This window comes from Cajanus cajan, chromosome 1 (genome assembly GCF_000230855.2).
Source record: "Cajanus cajan strain Asha chromosome 1, NIPB_CcT2T_4, whole genome shotgun sequence".
Classification (NCBI taxonomy): Eukaryota; Viridiplantae; Streptophyta; class Magnoliopsida; order Fabales; family Fabaceae; genus Cajanus; species Cajanus cajan.
In genome coordinates, this window is record NC_138517.1 from 26503214 (window position 1) to 26518411 (window position 15198).

Below are 15198 nucleotides of genomic sequence, written 5' to 3' on the forward strand. Positions count from 1 at the left end.
TTGTTAATGAACATGATCTGAAAGCTGCAAATATATGATCTCTTTGAATTATATTTTGATAATATCCATGTCGTTCATATACCAAACTTGTAGGAATTTAGAATGATCCATGTCATGCATGCTATACTGACCTTTTATCATGACCCAGTAAAATTGCTTGGGGGTGGGTTAAAAAAACATTTTTCCCAATGTTTTGGGCTCATGATGTGAGGTGCTCCACTGCTCCTCAATTACTTGTTTATTGATATTGTATTAGGTTTTGATACGGTAAACCAAACAATATGTTATGCTGAAACTTGTGAGGATATGGCCTAAACATAAAAATATGTGTGCACAGGAGTTCGGAGTTGTTATGATGAGGGCAAGCGTGTTGCAGAAACTTTGATGTTTGATTATCATAGGCAGCATGGAATTGGTAATTCCTTTTCTTTTTCCTCTTTCCGTCGATGGTAATATTTTCTAATTAATTGAGGGCTCAAACAGTACAAGTTTTGCACTGCCGTTAACTAATAACTCTGATTTTTTTTTCTTTATATTTTTATCTCAGAAATACGCATTGCAAGAATCTTTAACACATACGGACCAAGCATGAATATTGATGATGGGCGTGTTGTCAGCAACTTCATTGCTCAAGCAATTCGGTAAAACAGCTATGCTGATAAATAATTTTGTGACTTTATATATCTCAACTCTCAAGAAACATTGATGCACGTCTGTAATCAAGTTACTTACTTTATTTCAAGTGCACTAATGAGAAACCCAAGCTCTATAACTGTATGAATTATGTGCTTGTTGAGCCTGCTGTTTATTTGCTAGGTTGATTCAAATACCCTGATTTAGTTGCCTTTGTGCTTGTTGAGCCTGCTGTTTATTTGTTTGTCCGTTGAATTTGTGATTTTATTGTTACTTATGCTGATATTTGAATATCGAGTGTTGTACAGTTTGAGGCTGCTTGGGCTTTAACAAATATAGCTTCTGGAACATTTGAGAACACCAAGGTGGTGATTGACCACGGGGCTGTCATGATTTTTAATTAGGTGTTAGTGCATAGAAAATAAATAGGCTTATATAGTTTGCACTTGTCCGTTATCTCATATTGTGTGGATGTTTGAAATTGACATGTATTTAGCACATATATAGTAATCATACCTTATTCAAATAGAATTATATCAAATAAAAGATATTTATAGTTGGTAAAAAAATCTAGTTATATCGATTATTTATTTATTTATTTATTCAGAGCTGTACGGATTTAGTAGCATATGTTATTACTTAACCTAACTTTAATTAAGTTAAAATAAGTTGATGTGCTATAAATAATAAACGTTTTTTTTTACAACTATAAATAATAAATGTTAAAAATAAAAATAAAATAAAATAAGTTGGACTTTGTGCTTATTTATCTCCTTATGGATCTCCCAGTTATCTTTGAATATTCAAGATGGAGTTTTCTGTTACAATTTTCTCTTGGAACAATAATTATGACAAGTGAATTGCATTCATCAAGGGGATCCCATGCTTATTAAATTCCATGTTGAAGTATGCTTGAGTATAAAAGCTATTACTTTTCTTTGAGAAATTGCTTCATATGTAATCTGCACTCTACAGTGTTTTATGTAGGATTTAGCCCATTTTTTATTTTATTTATTTATTTTTTTATGTGATTTCCCTTTTCTCTTTGCCTTTATCATGAAACTTGTCCAGGTAATTATATGCTTGCCTAATTCTGCTTCGTAGTATGCTTGAGTTTGCATGCCTCAGAAATAGCTCTGTGCTATTTAGTGTGCTTTTTTAAGTTTTTTCATATTGTAATATATATCAGTATATCTATAGTAATAAATAATAATAATATAGCAGTTTTATCCAAATAGTTGTCTCAAATGTCTACTTGATGGGCAGTTGCTATCTCTTATGCCTGAGCTGACAACTTGCTTCAAAATATTTATAGTGTATTTTACATCAGTTCTATGAATAACTGATGTAAAATATGCCATATTTTACGGCGGTTCTGGGTGGAACCGATGTAAAATATGATATATTTTACATCGGTTCTGGTAGAACCGATGTAAAATATGGCATATTTTACATCGGTTTCACCCAGAACCGATGTAAAATATGACATATTTTACATCAGTTATGTCAATAACCGATGTAGAAATGATGCTTTTTACATCGGTTTTGAAAACCGATGTAAAATGTCTTGCACTTTTTACATCGCTTGCATCTACATCGTTTTCAAAACCGATGTAAAATATCTAAAAAAACCGATGTAAAATGTGACTTCTGTAGTAGTGATTTTTCTGCGAAATTTTATCTATAAGTAATACCTTCGTGGATAATATATTTTTACAAATTTTAAAATTCACAAGAAATTTTCCTGCGAAATTTCTTGCGCAAAAAATTCACAGGAAAGTTTCTTGCAAAAAAAAAATTCACAGGAAAGTTTCCTGCAAATTTTTTCGGAAGAAATTCTGCAGGAATATTTTTTTACGAAAAAAATTAAAAAAATTACTATAAATTCTATCAATAATTCTTTTCATACCTTCAACATGTGATACATAATATTTTATATTATAAGATTGTAGATTATAAGTCTAACACTCAACCATACAAATCAACTTGTAATGTAAGTGTTGCCTCAACTTATATACTCTTTAATTATTTTATTTTTAATCGATGTGGGACTTGAAGTTTTTTGAAAATATTAAAGTTATGTAGGAAAAGTTACATGCAAAATTTTTCTACTATTTAGTAAACATTATTGGCGAATTTATTTTTGCGAGAAAATTTGCAAGAAATAAGATAAATTTTTTACAATATTTTCTACAAATTTTTACCATGAAAAACAATTTCTATGATCATTATAATTATAGAAAAATTTGCAAATTTTTTTTGTAAATTAAATTTGTAAGAAATATCTACAAATTATTTTTTGTAAATAAATTCATAAATATTTTTTGCAAAATTATTATTACAAAAAAATTTGCAAAAAAATTTCTGTAAATATTTTTTTTATAGTAAAATTCGCAGAAAAATGACATTTTTCTAGTAATGATATAAGCTAACTAGAGAAATAATTTAGAACTAAAATTGACTTACGAAAAATATTTTAAAAAAATAATTATTGTTTATAAAATAAATAAATTATATTGATTAACATGACTATAAAAATGTAAATATATCATAAACCATAAGTTGTACATAAATAATAAATAAAAGGACTAGTTTAATTATGGTGAATGCTTTGTCTACTTAATGCGGCATATTTAAAAAAAAATATAATAATAATAATAATAATAATAATAATAATAATTATAATCATAATAATCATAAACATAATAATTATAATAACAATAATAATAATAACAATAATAATAATAATCATAATAATAATAATAATAATAATAATAACAATAATATAATATTAATAATAAACATAATAATAATAATAATAATTATAATAATTATAATAATAATAAAAATAATTATAATAACAATAATAATAATAATAATAATAATAATAATAATAATAATAATAATTATTATTATTATACTAATAATAATCATAATAATAATAATAATTATAATAACAAAAATAATAATAATAACAATAATAATAATGATAATGATAATAATAATAATAATAATAATAATAATAATAATAATAATAATAGTAATACTAATACTAATAATAATAGTAATAATAGTTATGTTAAAAAAGGTATTGTAAAGTACATTAAAAGTAGTATAAGTTTTTTATACATAAAGTAGTCTAACTTTGAATGCTAATTTGTTATTATTTTTAATTTTATGAAATCACTTTTGAAACTTTTGTTTACAGGTTTTGGAGAAGTGAATTAATAGTTAATACAGAGAAGAGAACTCACCGCTCTATATAAATGTTGCCATCGAGCCTTGTGAACTTCACAAGCCAAAGAATAAAAATCGATCGTAATTCTCGTTTTGTTATCTTTGTCCGTTGTTAAGATAATTTCTCATGAACAAAATCATAATGAGCCGTTATTTTCTCAAAGTATTTTATGCTCTGTTCTTCCTTTTATTGCATTCCTCAGGACTTAAAATTGTTGCTGAGGCGAGGTGCATAGAGAGGGAGAGAGAAGCACTCCTCAACTTCAAACAAAGTCTCTCCCATGACTATGACATGTTGTCTACATGGAGTGACTATGACAATAATACAGATTGTTGTAAATGGAGAGGCATACAATGCCACAATGAAACTGGTCATGTACACATGCTTCATCTTCCTGGTTCTCATACACAATATTTGGAAGGTGCAATCAATCTCACTTCATTGATTGACTTGCATAATATTCAACATCTCGACCTCAGTAATAATAATTTTCTGGTGAGTCACCTCCCAGAAGAACTCATGGGCTCCTTGGCCAACTTAACATATCTCAATCTCTCAAATTCTCTATTCGGTGGCATGATTCCATCTACACTTGGAAATCTTTCACAACTACGTTATCTAGACCTCGGACGGAATTATCTCCATGGAGTAATTCTTTTTCAGATTGAGAATCTGAGACAGTTACAATATCTTGATCTCGGACACAATTATCTTTCTGGAGAAATCCCGTTTCAAATTGGGAATCTCAAACAGCTACAATTTCTTAGTCTTGCGAGAAACACTCTTTCTGGAGGTATCCCTTTTCAGGCAGGAAATATTCCTCTCTTGCACACTCTCGGGCTGGGTGGCAATTTTGATATAAAAGATAAGGATGCAGAGTGGTTCTCTAATCTCTCTTCCTTAACAACTCTTGAACTCACTTCATTACACAACCTTAGTGCCTCTCGTCGCTTGCTACAGATAAGTAAGTTTATTCCAAACTTAAGAGAGATGAGGCTTGTTGATTGTTCTCTCTCAGATGCTGATATCAGATCCTTGTTTTATTCTCACTCCAACTTTTCCACTTCTCTTACCGTCCTTGATCTTTCTTCTAATCTGCTAACATCCTCAACATTTCATTTGTTATCTTCTCTTTTTCCAAATTTTCCATCTCTTAAGATCCTTGACCTCTCTTATAATAATCTTTCATCATCAATATTTCAAGGTAATTTTAATTTTGGATCGAAACTGAAAGAGCTTCATTTAGTAAACTGCAGTCTTACAGATAGAAGTTTTACTGTTTCATCTACTTCCACAATGAATTCCTCATCTTCTCTTCTCTACCTTGATCTCTCCAATAACTTGCTGAAATCATCCGCTATATTTCATTGGCTTTTTAACTTCACCACGGGTCTTAATACTCTTTACCTTAATGGTAACTTGTTAGAAGGTCAGATTCCAGATGTATTTGGGAAAGCAATGAACTCTCTTGAAGTTATTGATCTCTCCATTAACAAACTACAAGGCAAGATTTCATCTTTCTTTGGGAACATGTGCAGATTGCAGAGCTTAGACCTCTCAAATAACAAGTTGAATGGGGAAATTTCTAGCTTCTTTCAAAATTCCTCATGGTGCAACAGACACGTATTTCAGACTTTGGATTTATCTGATAACCAAATTACTGGCAAGATACCTAAAAGCATCACATTGCTATCTGAGTTGGAGCAGTTATCCTTGGGGAGTAATTCTTTAGAGGGTGACGTCACTGAATCTCATCTTTCAAATTTTTCAAAATTAGAATATTTGTTCTTATCACAAAACTCATTGTCTCTAAAATTGGTCCCTAGCTGGATTCCTCCTTTTCGATTAAGATATTTGGGCGTAGGATCTTGCAAGCTAGGCCCTAGTTTTCCTAGTTGGCTCCAGACTCAAAGTTCCTTGATTTATCTGGATATATCTGATAATGGGCTTAATGGTTCCGTACCAGAATGGATTTGGAACATGCAATTTTTTCACTCGTTGAATATGTCTCACAATAATCTCACTGGTACTATTCCTAATATACCATTGGAGCTTCATGGTGTACCGTCAATAATTTTGAATTCAAATCAATTTGAGGGCAGCGTTCCGTCATTTTTGCGTCAAGTTTCAGAGTTGTTGCTCTCTGAAAATAAATTTTCAGACTTGTCTTCATTCTTATGTGACCAAAGGACAGTTGCAAACTTTGGCATCTTAGATTTATCAAAGAATCAAATAAAAGGACAACTTCCAGATTGTTGGAAATCTGTTGACCAATTACTGTTTCTTGATTTAAGACACAATCAATTGTCAGGGAAGATTCCTATCTCCATGGGCACCCTTGTTAAATTGGAAGCTTTGATTTTAGGAGGCAATAGTTTAATGGGTGAATTGCCTTCAACTTTGAAAAATTGCAGCAATTTATTTGTGCTGGATGTGGAGGAAAACTTGTTGTCTGGTCCAATACCATCATGGATTGGAGGAAGCATGCAGCAATTGATAATCTTGATCATGCGAGGGAATCACTTCTCTGGAAATGTTCCTGTTCAACTCTGTTCTTTAAGGCATATTCAAATGTTGGATCTTTCGAGGAATAAGTTGTCAAAAGAAATTCCAACATGCATAAAGAATTTTATTGCAATGTCTGAAGAAAGCATAAATGAAAGTGAAACTTATAGTCGTATATATGGATTTGATGCGACTGACTATGAAATTTATGGTCCCTTCTATTTCTATGAGTATACGCTTGACATCACATGGATGTGGAAAGGATTGGAACAACAATTCAAGGATCCCGAATTGAATCTTAAGAGCATTGATCTCTCATGTAACAATTTAACAGGTAAAATACCAAAAGAGATCGGATATTTGCTTGGCCTAGTTTCTTTGAATTTATCGAGAAACAGTTTGAGTGGAGAAATTCCATTTGAAATTGGAAATTTAAGTTCACTTGATTCCCTTGACTTGTCAAGAAATCATTTTTGTGGGAGAATTCCATCTTCTCTCACACAAATTGATGGTTTAGGAAAATTAGACTTGTCACACAATTCTCTCTCAGGAAGAATCCCATCGGGAAGACATTTCGAGACCTATGGTGCCTCTATTTTTGAAGGAAATAATGATCTTTGTGGAGAGCAAGTTAACAAAAGCTGTCCCGGAGATGAGACAATAGTGAAGCCTCAAGAACAAGCTGTGCATGAAGAAGATTCTGTTTTCTATGAAGCATTGTACATGAGCTTGGGGATAGGATACTTTGTAGGCTTTTGGGGCTTAATAGGGACAATACTAATTTGGAAACCTTGGAGAATTGCCTACACGAGGTGCTTGAACAGAATTACGAACTGGGTAACAGTGTAGTGAATGTTCCAAATTTCCGCAAGTGGCTTAAAACTAGGCTAGCAGGTACGCTGTAGCCTTTGTTTTCATATTCATTGTTTATTTACTAGCAATTTCATAAATTGACAACTGCTTCTCATTTTTTAAAGGAAAATCTTTATTCCAAACAGAAAGATCGTATCCGCATTATTCTAATTGTTAGTAGTCAGTAGTCACTAACATAATTATTTATCCTAACTTGGCTATTTCATTACCCTAACTCCCTAACTAAATTATAGTGTAACTTTGAAGGGAATAAAAAGAAACAAATGGTTCTTATTGTCAAAGTATTCAAATTTGTTTGATAATGTATAATAAGATAGTTATTTGGATCAAGTCATGCAACATGTTTTATTCAGGCTCTTGCTCTGAAGGACTATTTTTAGATGTCTCCATTTAGCTTTCATATAAATGTGATTGATTTGTAACTCAACTGAACTTTGAATGTCTTGATGTCGGTCATCTGAATGTTATGTTGCAGGAAGCTATGAACTAACTGCTTTGTGGACAACTTTCCCTAATTTATCTGATGGGAGGATGAAATCTGGAAGAGGTGTTTTTCTGAAATGTATATCCAAATATGAGTTTCTCGTGCTTCTTGAATCCCCGATCTTTGCAAGGGTGGTCATAATTTTCAAGTGTCCATTACACTGTTCTTTTTGTTATACTCCCTGAATCTCTACATGTATATCCAAACATGTAATAATGTATATTACCATCACACTTCCTGCATCCTTGTATGTTAATGCTAATGACAAAGACTGTGTAATAAGGGTCGGCATGATTTAAAAGTGTTGTCATTCAAGTTGAGATGTCTGTTACAGATGAAGCAATCATGCTTTACAGTCATTGAGCCTCAATTATTTTATATATATATATATATATATATTATTTTTTTTTTATATCAAACCTCAACTATTATATGATAATGAGGATGATCATCTATATTCATAACAAAGCCCCAAAAAAAATACCTTTTATATGCCTATCTCACAAAGAGTAGATTGTTCTTAAAGGAATTACTACAAATGACATTAATATTTGCTTCGATATATGCTCAAATCTTATAAATAACGTGACCTTGAAACATGAGAGAGTAATTGAAAACAAATAATTCGACTATCCCAATGACTACCATGCAAAGATAGTGCCTAAAGTGTCGCTCTTTTGCCATTTACAATGGCTAAGTTGCATTTGTGTAGTGATTAGGGAAAATTACACTGGATTTGACAATGGCAGAAGAGAGGAAACTCATAATTTTTTCCTGTGCAATTGTTCTTTGTTAGGCTTTATCGTTTCTTGCTCGAAAAAGAATATCCTAACAATTACACTGGACATTTTATATGTCAGACTTGAAATCGAGAATGAATTTGTTTAAAGTAAATATCAAGTTTACAAAAATTTGAGAGGGGGAGGTTGTTTTGAAAGATTCAATCAAGTTCTCTGAAGCAAATATCGAACTTTCACCAGCTTAAGCACTTCACAAAATAGGCTTCAGTTTATGAAGTGAGTTTTTGCAAGTCATTTAAATATATTGAGTCTTGGGGATCTATTTGTAAACTTGAAATCTGTTGTTGCTTTCAGAATTATTGTAATCTCAAATCATTCATTGTGCTTGACGTTTGAAATGGAAACATGTAAATAATTAATGGCATTTGAATTTTTTTTTCCAACCACAAATAGCCTCTAATGTTACTTTTATATCAAATAATTAATGACAAGTGAATTTTTTTCATTTAGGTCACTTGAACCATATAGTGAATATTAAATAGTAAATACTAACTCAAGCACTTTGATCAAAAAAACAGTATGTCGTCTAATCAAGAATGCAGCCAAAACAATTATGGAATGTATCTGTTTATCTATTTATAATGTAAAAACTGAACTACACTCTATTATGTTAATATATCATTATAAAATTAATATTACATGTTATTATATTAGTATATTTGTCTATATGACAAATTCTCTAAATTAATTCTTTAAATTTCTATCATCTATCATATTTTTTTCTTTATTTTCTATATATTACACCTCTCTACATTTTATTTAATCTAACCGTCATTTATCTATTATCTAATTTTTATTTCATCATCATCATTATTGGGAATATGCCTAAATATCTTTAGGAGAATAAATTAGTTTTTCATAAGAATATTTTATTTATATCTCAAATATTTATATTTAATTTGTTTTGATTATTGTAAGATTTGTTTCCTTATTTTAGAATAGGATAATATCAATATTTGATTTTGTATAACAAATTTTCTCTATAAATAGAGACTCATGAATAAAACTAGATTATGTTCCTTTGATAAAATAACTCTTATAAAATATTCCCTTAGACAAATAGCATAAAATAACCCCATCATTGGTATCAGAGCTAAGGTTACGACCTGTGGAGATGGAAGCAGAAACAAACTTTTCACAAATTTCTCCACCTATTTTTGATGGAGAAAGTTATGATTTTGGGCGGTGAGAATGGAGGCTACCTAGAAGCTTTAGATCTCTGGGAAGCTGTAGAAGAAGATTAGGATATTTCCGTCTTGCTAGAAAATCCTACCATAGCCCAAATGAAAATTCACAAGGAAAAGAAAATCAAGAAGGCAAATGTAAAAAGTTGTCTCTTTGCCTGTGTTTCACAATGTTTTCACCAGAATTATGACTCTCAAATCGACAAAAGAAATTTGGGATTATCTAAATGAAGAATATGTTGGAAATGAAAGGAATCGAAGCATGCAAATATTAAATTTAATGAGAAAATTTGAAATACAAAGAATGAAGGAGACTAAGACAATCAAACAATACTCTGACAAACTGCTTGGCATTGATAATAAGGTACGATTACTAGGAATGCAATTTCTTGATTATAGAATTGTTGAAAAAATTCTAGTAAGTATACATGAAAGATATGAAGCTTCAATAGCCGCCTTGGAGAACAAAAAGGATTTGAGTAAGATCACTTTGACAGAGGTGTTACATGCATTGCAAGCATTAGAACAAAGGAGGCTTATGAGAGAAGAATGATCTATGGAAGGTGTATATTTAGCCAAATGGAAGAACAAAAATAGTGCCAAAAATAAGAAGAAGGAATTGTTTCAAGAGAACAGTCAAAATAATAACACTCAAATTTTTCCACCATGTCCTTATTGCAAAAAGACTAATCATCCACAACAGAGATGTTGGCGGAGACCTGATTTAAAATGTGACAAGTGCAGATAATTAGGACACCTAAAACATGTATGAAAACCAACAAGAAGAGGAAGAAGAAGAACTACTTTCAATGTCATGCTTTATGAGCAAAAAACCCTAAAAAACATGGATTATTGATAGTGGTTGTACAAATCATATGATTTATGATCGAGAACTCTTCAAAGAACTCAACAAAACTGATATCTCTAAAGTTCAAATGGGGAATGAAGCATACCTTATAGTAAAAGGCAAAGGAACACTTGCTATTAAGAGTCATTCAGGTTTGAAATTAATATCTGATGTTTTATACGTTCCATATATTAACCAAAATTTGTTGAGTGTTGCTCAATTATTAGGAAAATGCTATAAAGTATTATTTGAAGATAAAATTTGTGTGATTAAAGATATACACAACAAAGAAGTGTTCAATGTTCATATAAAAGACAATAGTTTTGCTTTAAATTTGGAGGAGGAGAAGTCAATTATAAATGAAGATACAAGTAAAGAGCACAAAGATGCATGTCTTCAAAAGAAGTTTGATTATCAAGAGGAGAATGAAGATTTTCGAAACAAATATTAAAGTGGTCTCACTCAATAAGGATTGCAACAAAAATCACAAAAAGAAGAAACCAATCAAAAGGAGAAAAGGAAGATTTTGAAATTCAAATCAGGTGATAAAGATATTTAGTAAAGGAGAAGTGTTGGGAATATGCCTAAATATCTTTAGGAGAATAAATTAATTTTTGTTAAGAATAATTTATTTATATCTCAAATATTTAGATTTAATCTGTTTTGATTATTTTAAGATTTGTTTCCTTATTTCTGAATAGGATAATATCAATATTTGATTTTGTATAATAAATTTTCTCTATAAATAGAGACTCATAAATAAAATTAGATTATGCTCCTCTGATAAAATAATTCTTATAAAATATATCTTCAGATAAATATTATAAAATAATCCCATCAATCATAAAAAAAAGTAATACTTTTTTTCTCTTCCTTTTTTTTTTCTCTTCTCATTTTTCTATTGTCTTATTTTTATTTCATCATGGTATTACTTTTTTTGGGTCTTCTTTTCGTTTTTTTTAATAAGTATACTATAAGCACAAACCAGATATGAAAACAAAATTGGAACTTTTGCACCTCAAATTTCCTCTTTTACATCCTCAACGGTACGCAACAATAGGATTTTGATGAAATGTTGAACACGAATTGGTGTCAAAATTTTAATGATTTAAAACTTGATGTATGAAACAAATAAAAAGGTATAAATTATTCGAACATAAATATAATATTATAATCATGCAAATGTTATCTAATTAAATTGTTTTCGATATCTTTAGGAATTAATAGGTTAACTTGTAGGGAGTACTCATCAAATTCTTATGAAATTATAGATTCTCAAAATCACCTAAAATCAAGTCAACAAAATAAGACTTGAGCGATAATAAAAATAACTTTTCAATAATCAAATTGAAAACTAAAATAAAACTTTAGTCTATAAAAGACAAAATTAACAAGAATAAATTAAATAAAATCAGTTTAATAAAAGCTATATATTTTTTTTTAAATATTCACCCAAAATATACAATACTAATCACTTTATCAGACTTTGAGAATTTTCTTGATTTTTTGAATATAAAATCTATTGTACTTTATTTCTCTGACTAGCAATCTATTTTAGATGAAAAGTAGGTGATTTAGAGTATATTTTTAGTCAATATGTAGTAGGTAAAAGTACTGGATAGTACAACTAATTTATGTATGCATTTTTTGAATTATAAGCTTGTAATATTAGACCTTAAAGTCATTCCAATTTGCTAACATGAAAAGAACGTGAATGCACAAGTTAATGTCCACTTAAAAAATTGTCTTGCTCTATTTTTTCTCTCCATTCTTGCTATATATCTAATTTTCTTTTTAACATGGTATCAGGAGCTTCATTGATCTTTTAGGGTCTGTGAGGGAGAAAGAAAAAAATATGAAAAATTGAGTTTGTGTGCATGAGAGAAAACCAACAAGAAATCCACTCAATAAACCTTCAACCAATGGCTTCCAATAGCAGTTCCTTACCTCCACCTCCAATATTTGCTGGAGAAAATTATGACTTGTGGGTTGTAAAAATGAGAACTTATCTCCAAGCTTAGAGTTTGTGGAAAATGGTGAAAAATGGAAGTAATCTAGCTCCTTTACTAGACAATCCAACAATGGCTTAGGTAAGATTTCATAGTGATGAAGTGGCTAAAGAAGGTAGAGCACTTGCCATCCATATAAGTAGTCGCTCATGACGATGTTTTTTTATCAAGATTTTGAATCTTCATACAATGAAAGAGGTGTGGGACAATCTCAAGGAGGAGTTCTTAGGCAGTGAAAGAACAAAGAGGATGAAAGTGTTAAATTTGAGAAGAGAATTTGAAGCTATCAAAATGTAGGAAGTTGAAACAGTGAAGGAGTTTGCTGACAAGCTTTCTAAAGTGGTTACACAAATTAGATTACTGGGTGAAGAGATTAGTGATCAACGAGTTGTGGAGAAAATATTGGTATGTCTTCCAGAGAGGTTTGAGTCAAAAATCTCTTCTCTTGAAGAAAATATGAATTTTTTTCATACATCAATTTCAAAACTTGTAAATTCTTTACAAGCCATTGAATAGAGAAGATCCTTGAGGATGGAAGAAAATGTTAAAGGTCCTTTTGTGGTTAAAACGAAAGACAAATTTTAATGCAGCAATAGTTGTGGGAAAAAGCCATTTAGTGGGAAAGAAGGAGAAGGAAAAAAAAACAAGAAGAAAGCAACAGAGGAGGAGGTTGGAAAGATAAGTATCCACCTTGCTCTTACTATAGAACAAAAATCATATAGAAATTTTTTTTTGGGTTCAGGCTCGGAGTCAAATGCAAAGCAACTTGGTCATGTGGAGAAAGTGTGGAAAAACAAAGCAAAGCAACAACGACAACAAGCCCAAATTATTGAGCATGAAGAACAATATAAGGAGCAATTATTTGTTGCTTCTTGTTTTTTAGCAAGCAGTAGCAAGAAGGTGTGGCTTATAGATAGTGGATGCACAAATCACATGACTAATGATGCAAATATTTTCAAGGAATTGGATCAGTCTCACTTCTCAAAAGTCATTGTTGGCAATGGAGAAAATGTTGATGTAAAAGGCAAAGGAGTTATTGCTGTAAAAACTCCTTCAAGTACTAAATACATTTAAGATGTTTTATATGTACTTGAGATAAATCAAAATCTTTTAAGTATGAGATAAATGTTTCAAAATAATTATACTTTGCATTTTGAAGACATGAAATGCATCATATTTGATCTTTCTAGATGTGAGCTAACATCTATCAAAATGAGAGAAAAATTTTCCAGTAGAATGGAAGCAACCTTCTATGCATGCTTTTCCAAGTTCAGTAGATGATTTTGTTTTATGGCACAAAAAACTTTGTCATTTTAGTTACTCCACCTTGAAGCAAATCAACTCAAATGGTTTAGTTCAAAACTTACATTCTATAGAAGATGGTGTTGATGTTTGTGATGTATGTTAATCTGGAAAACAATGTAAATTGACATTCCCTACAGTAGCAAGCTAGAGAGCTATTGAAAAATTATAGCTTATTGATACTGATATGTGTGGTTCAATGAGCATAACATCTTTAAATGGTAGTGAGTATTTTTTACTATTTAGATGATTTTACAAGGATGAGTTGAGTTTCTTTTCTAAAGTAAAAAATCAAATGTGTTTGTTTTATTTTAGAAGTTTAAGATTTTGGTTGAGAATGAAGCTTGTTGTCAAATTAAAAAACTTAGATCTGACAATGGAATTGAGTATACAATAGGGAAATTTAAAAAAAAAATTGTGATTAAGTCGGAATACAACATCAATTCACTATTTATTACACTCGTCAACAAAATGAAGTGAGTGAAAGAAAGAATAGGATAGTGATGGAGATGACTTGATGTTTTCTCTTTGAGAAATATCTTCCTAAGACTTTTTGGGCTGAGGTTGTAAATACCTCAGTTTACTTGTTGAATTTATTGCCTACCAAAGCATTGAAGGGTAAAACAGCCTATGAAGCATGGTGTGGAAGGAAGCCTTCAGTGGAGCATTTAAAAATATTTAATTGTGTTACACTCATGTTCTAGATGTGAAAAGAGATAAACTTGATCATAAGTGTGAAGTTGGTATTGTTTTTGGGGTACAACATTAACTCTAGAGGATATCGAGTATACAACTTGGAGACAAAAAATTTATTATTAGTAAAAATATAAAATTTGATGAGTTTTCAAAATGGAATTGGAAGAAACATAAGCAGAAGGCTCAAGTAAAAGGTTGTTTGATGAAAACACTATGCAAGAGCAATATTTTGAAGATGATGAAGAGAACTATGATAGTGACATTGAATTTTCAGTGAGAAGTACAAGAAACTTGGAGTATATTTATGCAAGATGTAATGTTGCTGCATTGGAGCCTACAGGGTATGAAAAAGCTACTAAATTTGAAAGTTGGAGAGCTTCTATAAAGAAGGAGATAATGATAATTGAGAAAAATGAAACTTGGTAGCTTGTTGATAGGCCAAGTAATAAAAAAGTGAGTGGTGTTAAGTGGGTTTACATAACTAAACTTAATCCTAATGATTTTATAAAAAAACTTAAAGCCAGATTGGTGGTAAAATGTTACTCCCAACAATATGGAGTTGATTTTTTTTTTTGATACTTTTGCACCTATTGCAAGACATGATACAATCAAATTATTGATCTCTTT

At 30.4% G+C, this 15198-nt stretch overlaps 1 protein-coding gene across 2 annotated transcripts; it reads left to right on the forward strand.

Moving 5' to 3' along the window:
* Window positions 1–332: 332 nt before the first annotated feature.
* LOC145959095 (receptor-like protein EIX2) lies at window positions 333–8145 on the forward strand. 2 transcript variants are annotated; one of them, XM_083077221.1, is made up of 4 exons: window positions 333–415; window positions 548–641; window positions 4074–7270; window positions 7725–8145. In XM_083077221.1, the coding sequence occupies exons 2-3, from the start codon at window positions 599–601 to the stop codon at window positions 7223–7225; spliced, it is 3195 nt and encodes a 1064-aa protein (XP_082933347.1). In that variant the 5' UTR covers window positions 333–415; window positions 548–598; the 3' UTR covers window positions 7226–7270; window positions 7725–8145. The 2 variants fall into 2 exon arrangements, with proteins under 2 accessions (XP_082933347.1, XP_082933342.1); XM_083077216.1 differs by lacking the exon at window positions 333–415 and adding an exon at window positions 3842–3951 and having other exon boundaries at window positions 547–641.
* The last annotated feature ends 7053 nt before the right edge of the window (window positions 8146–15198 follow it).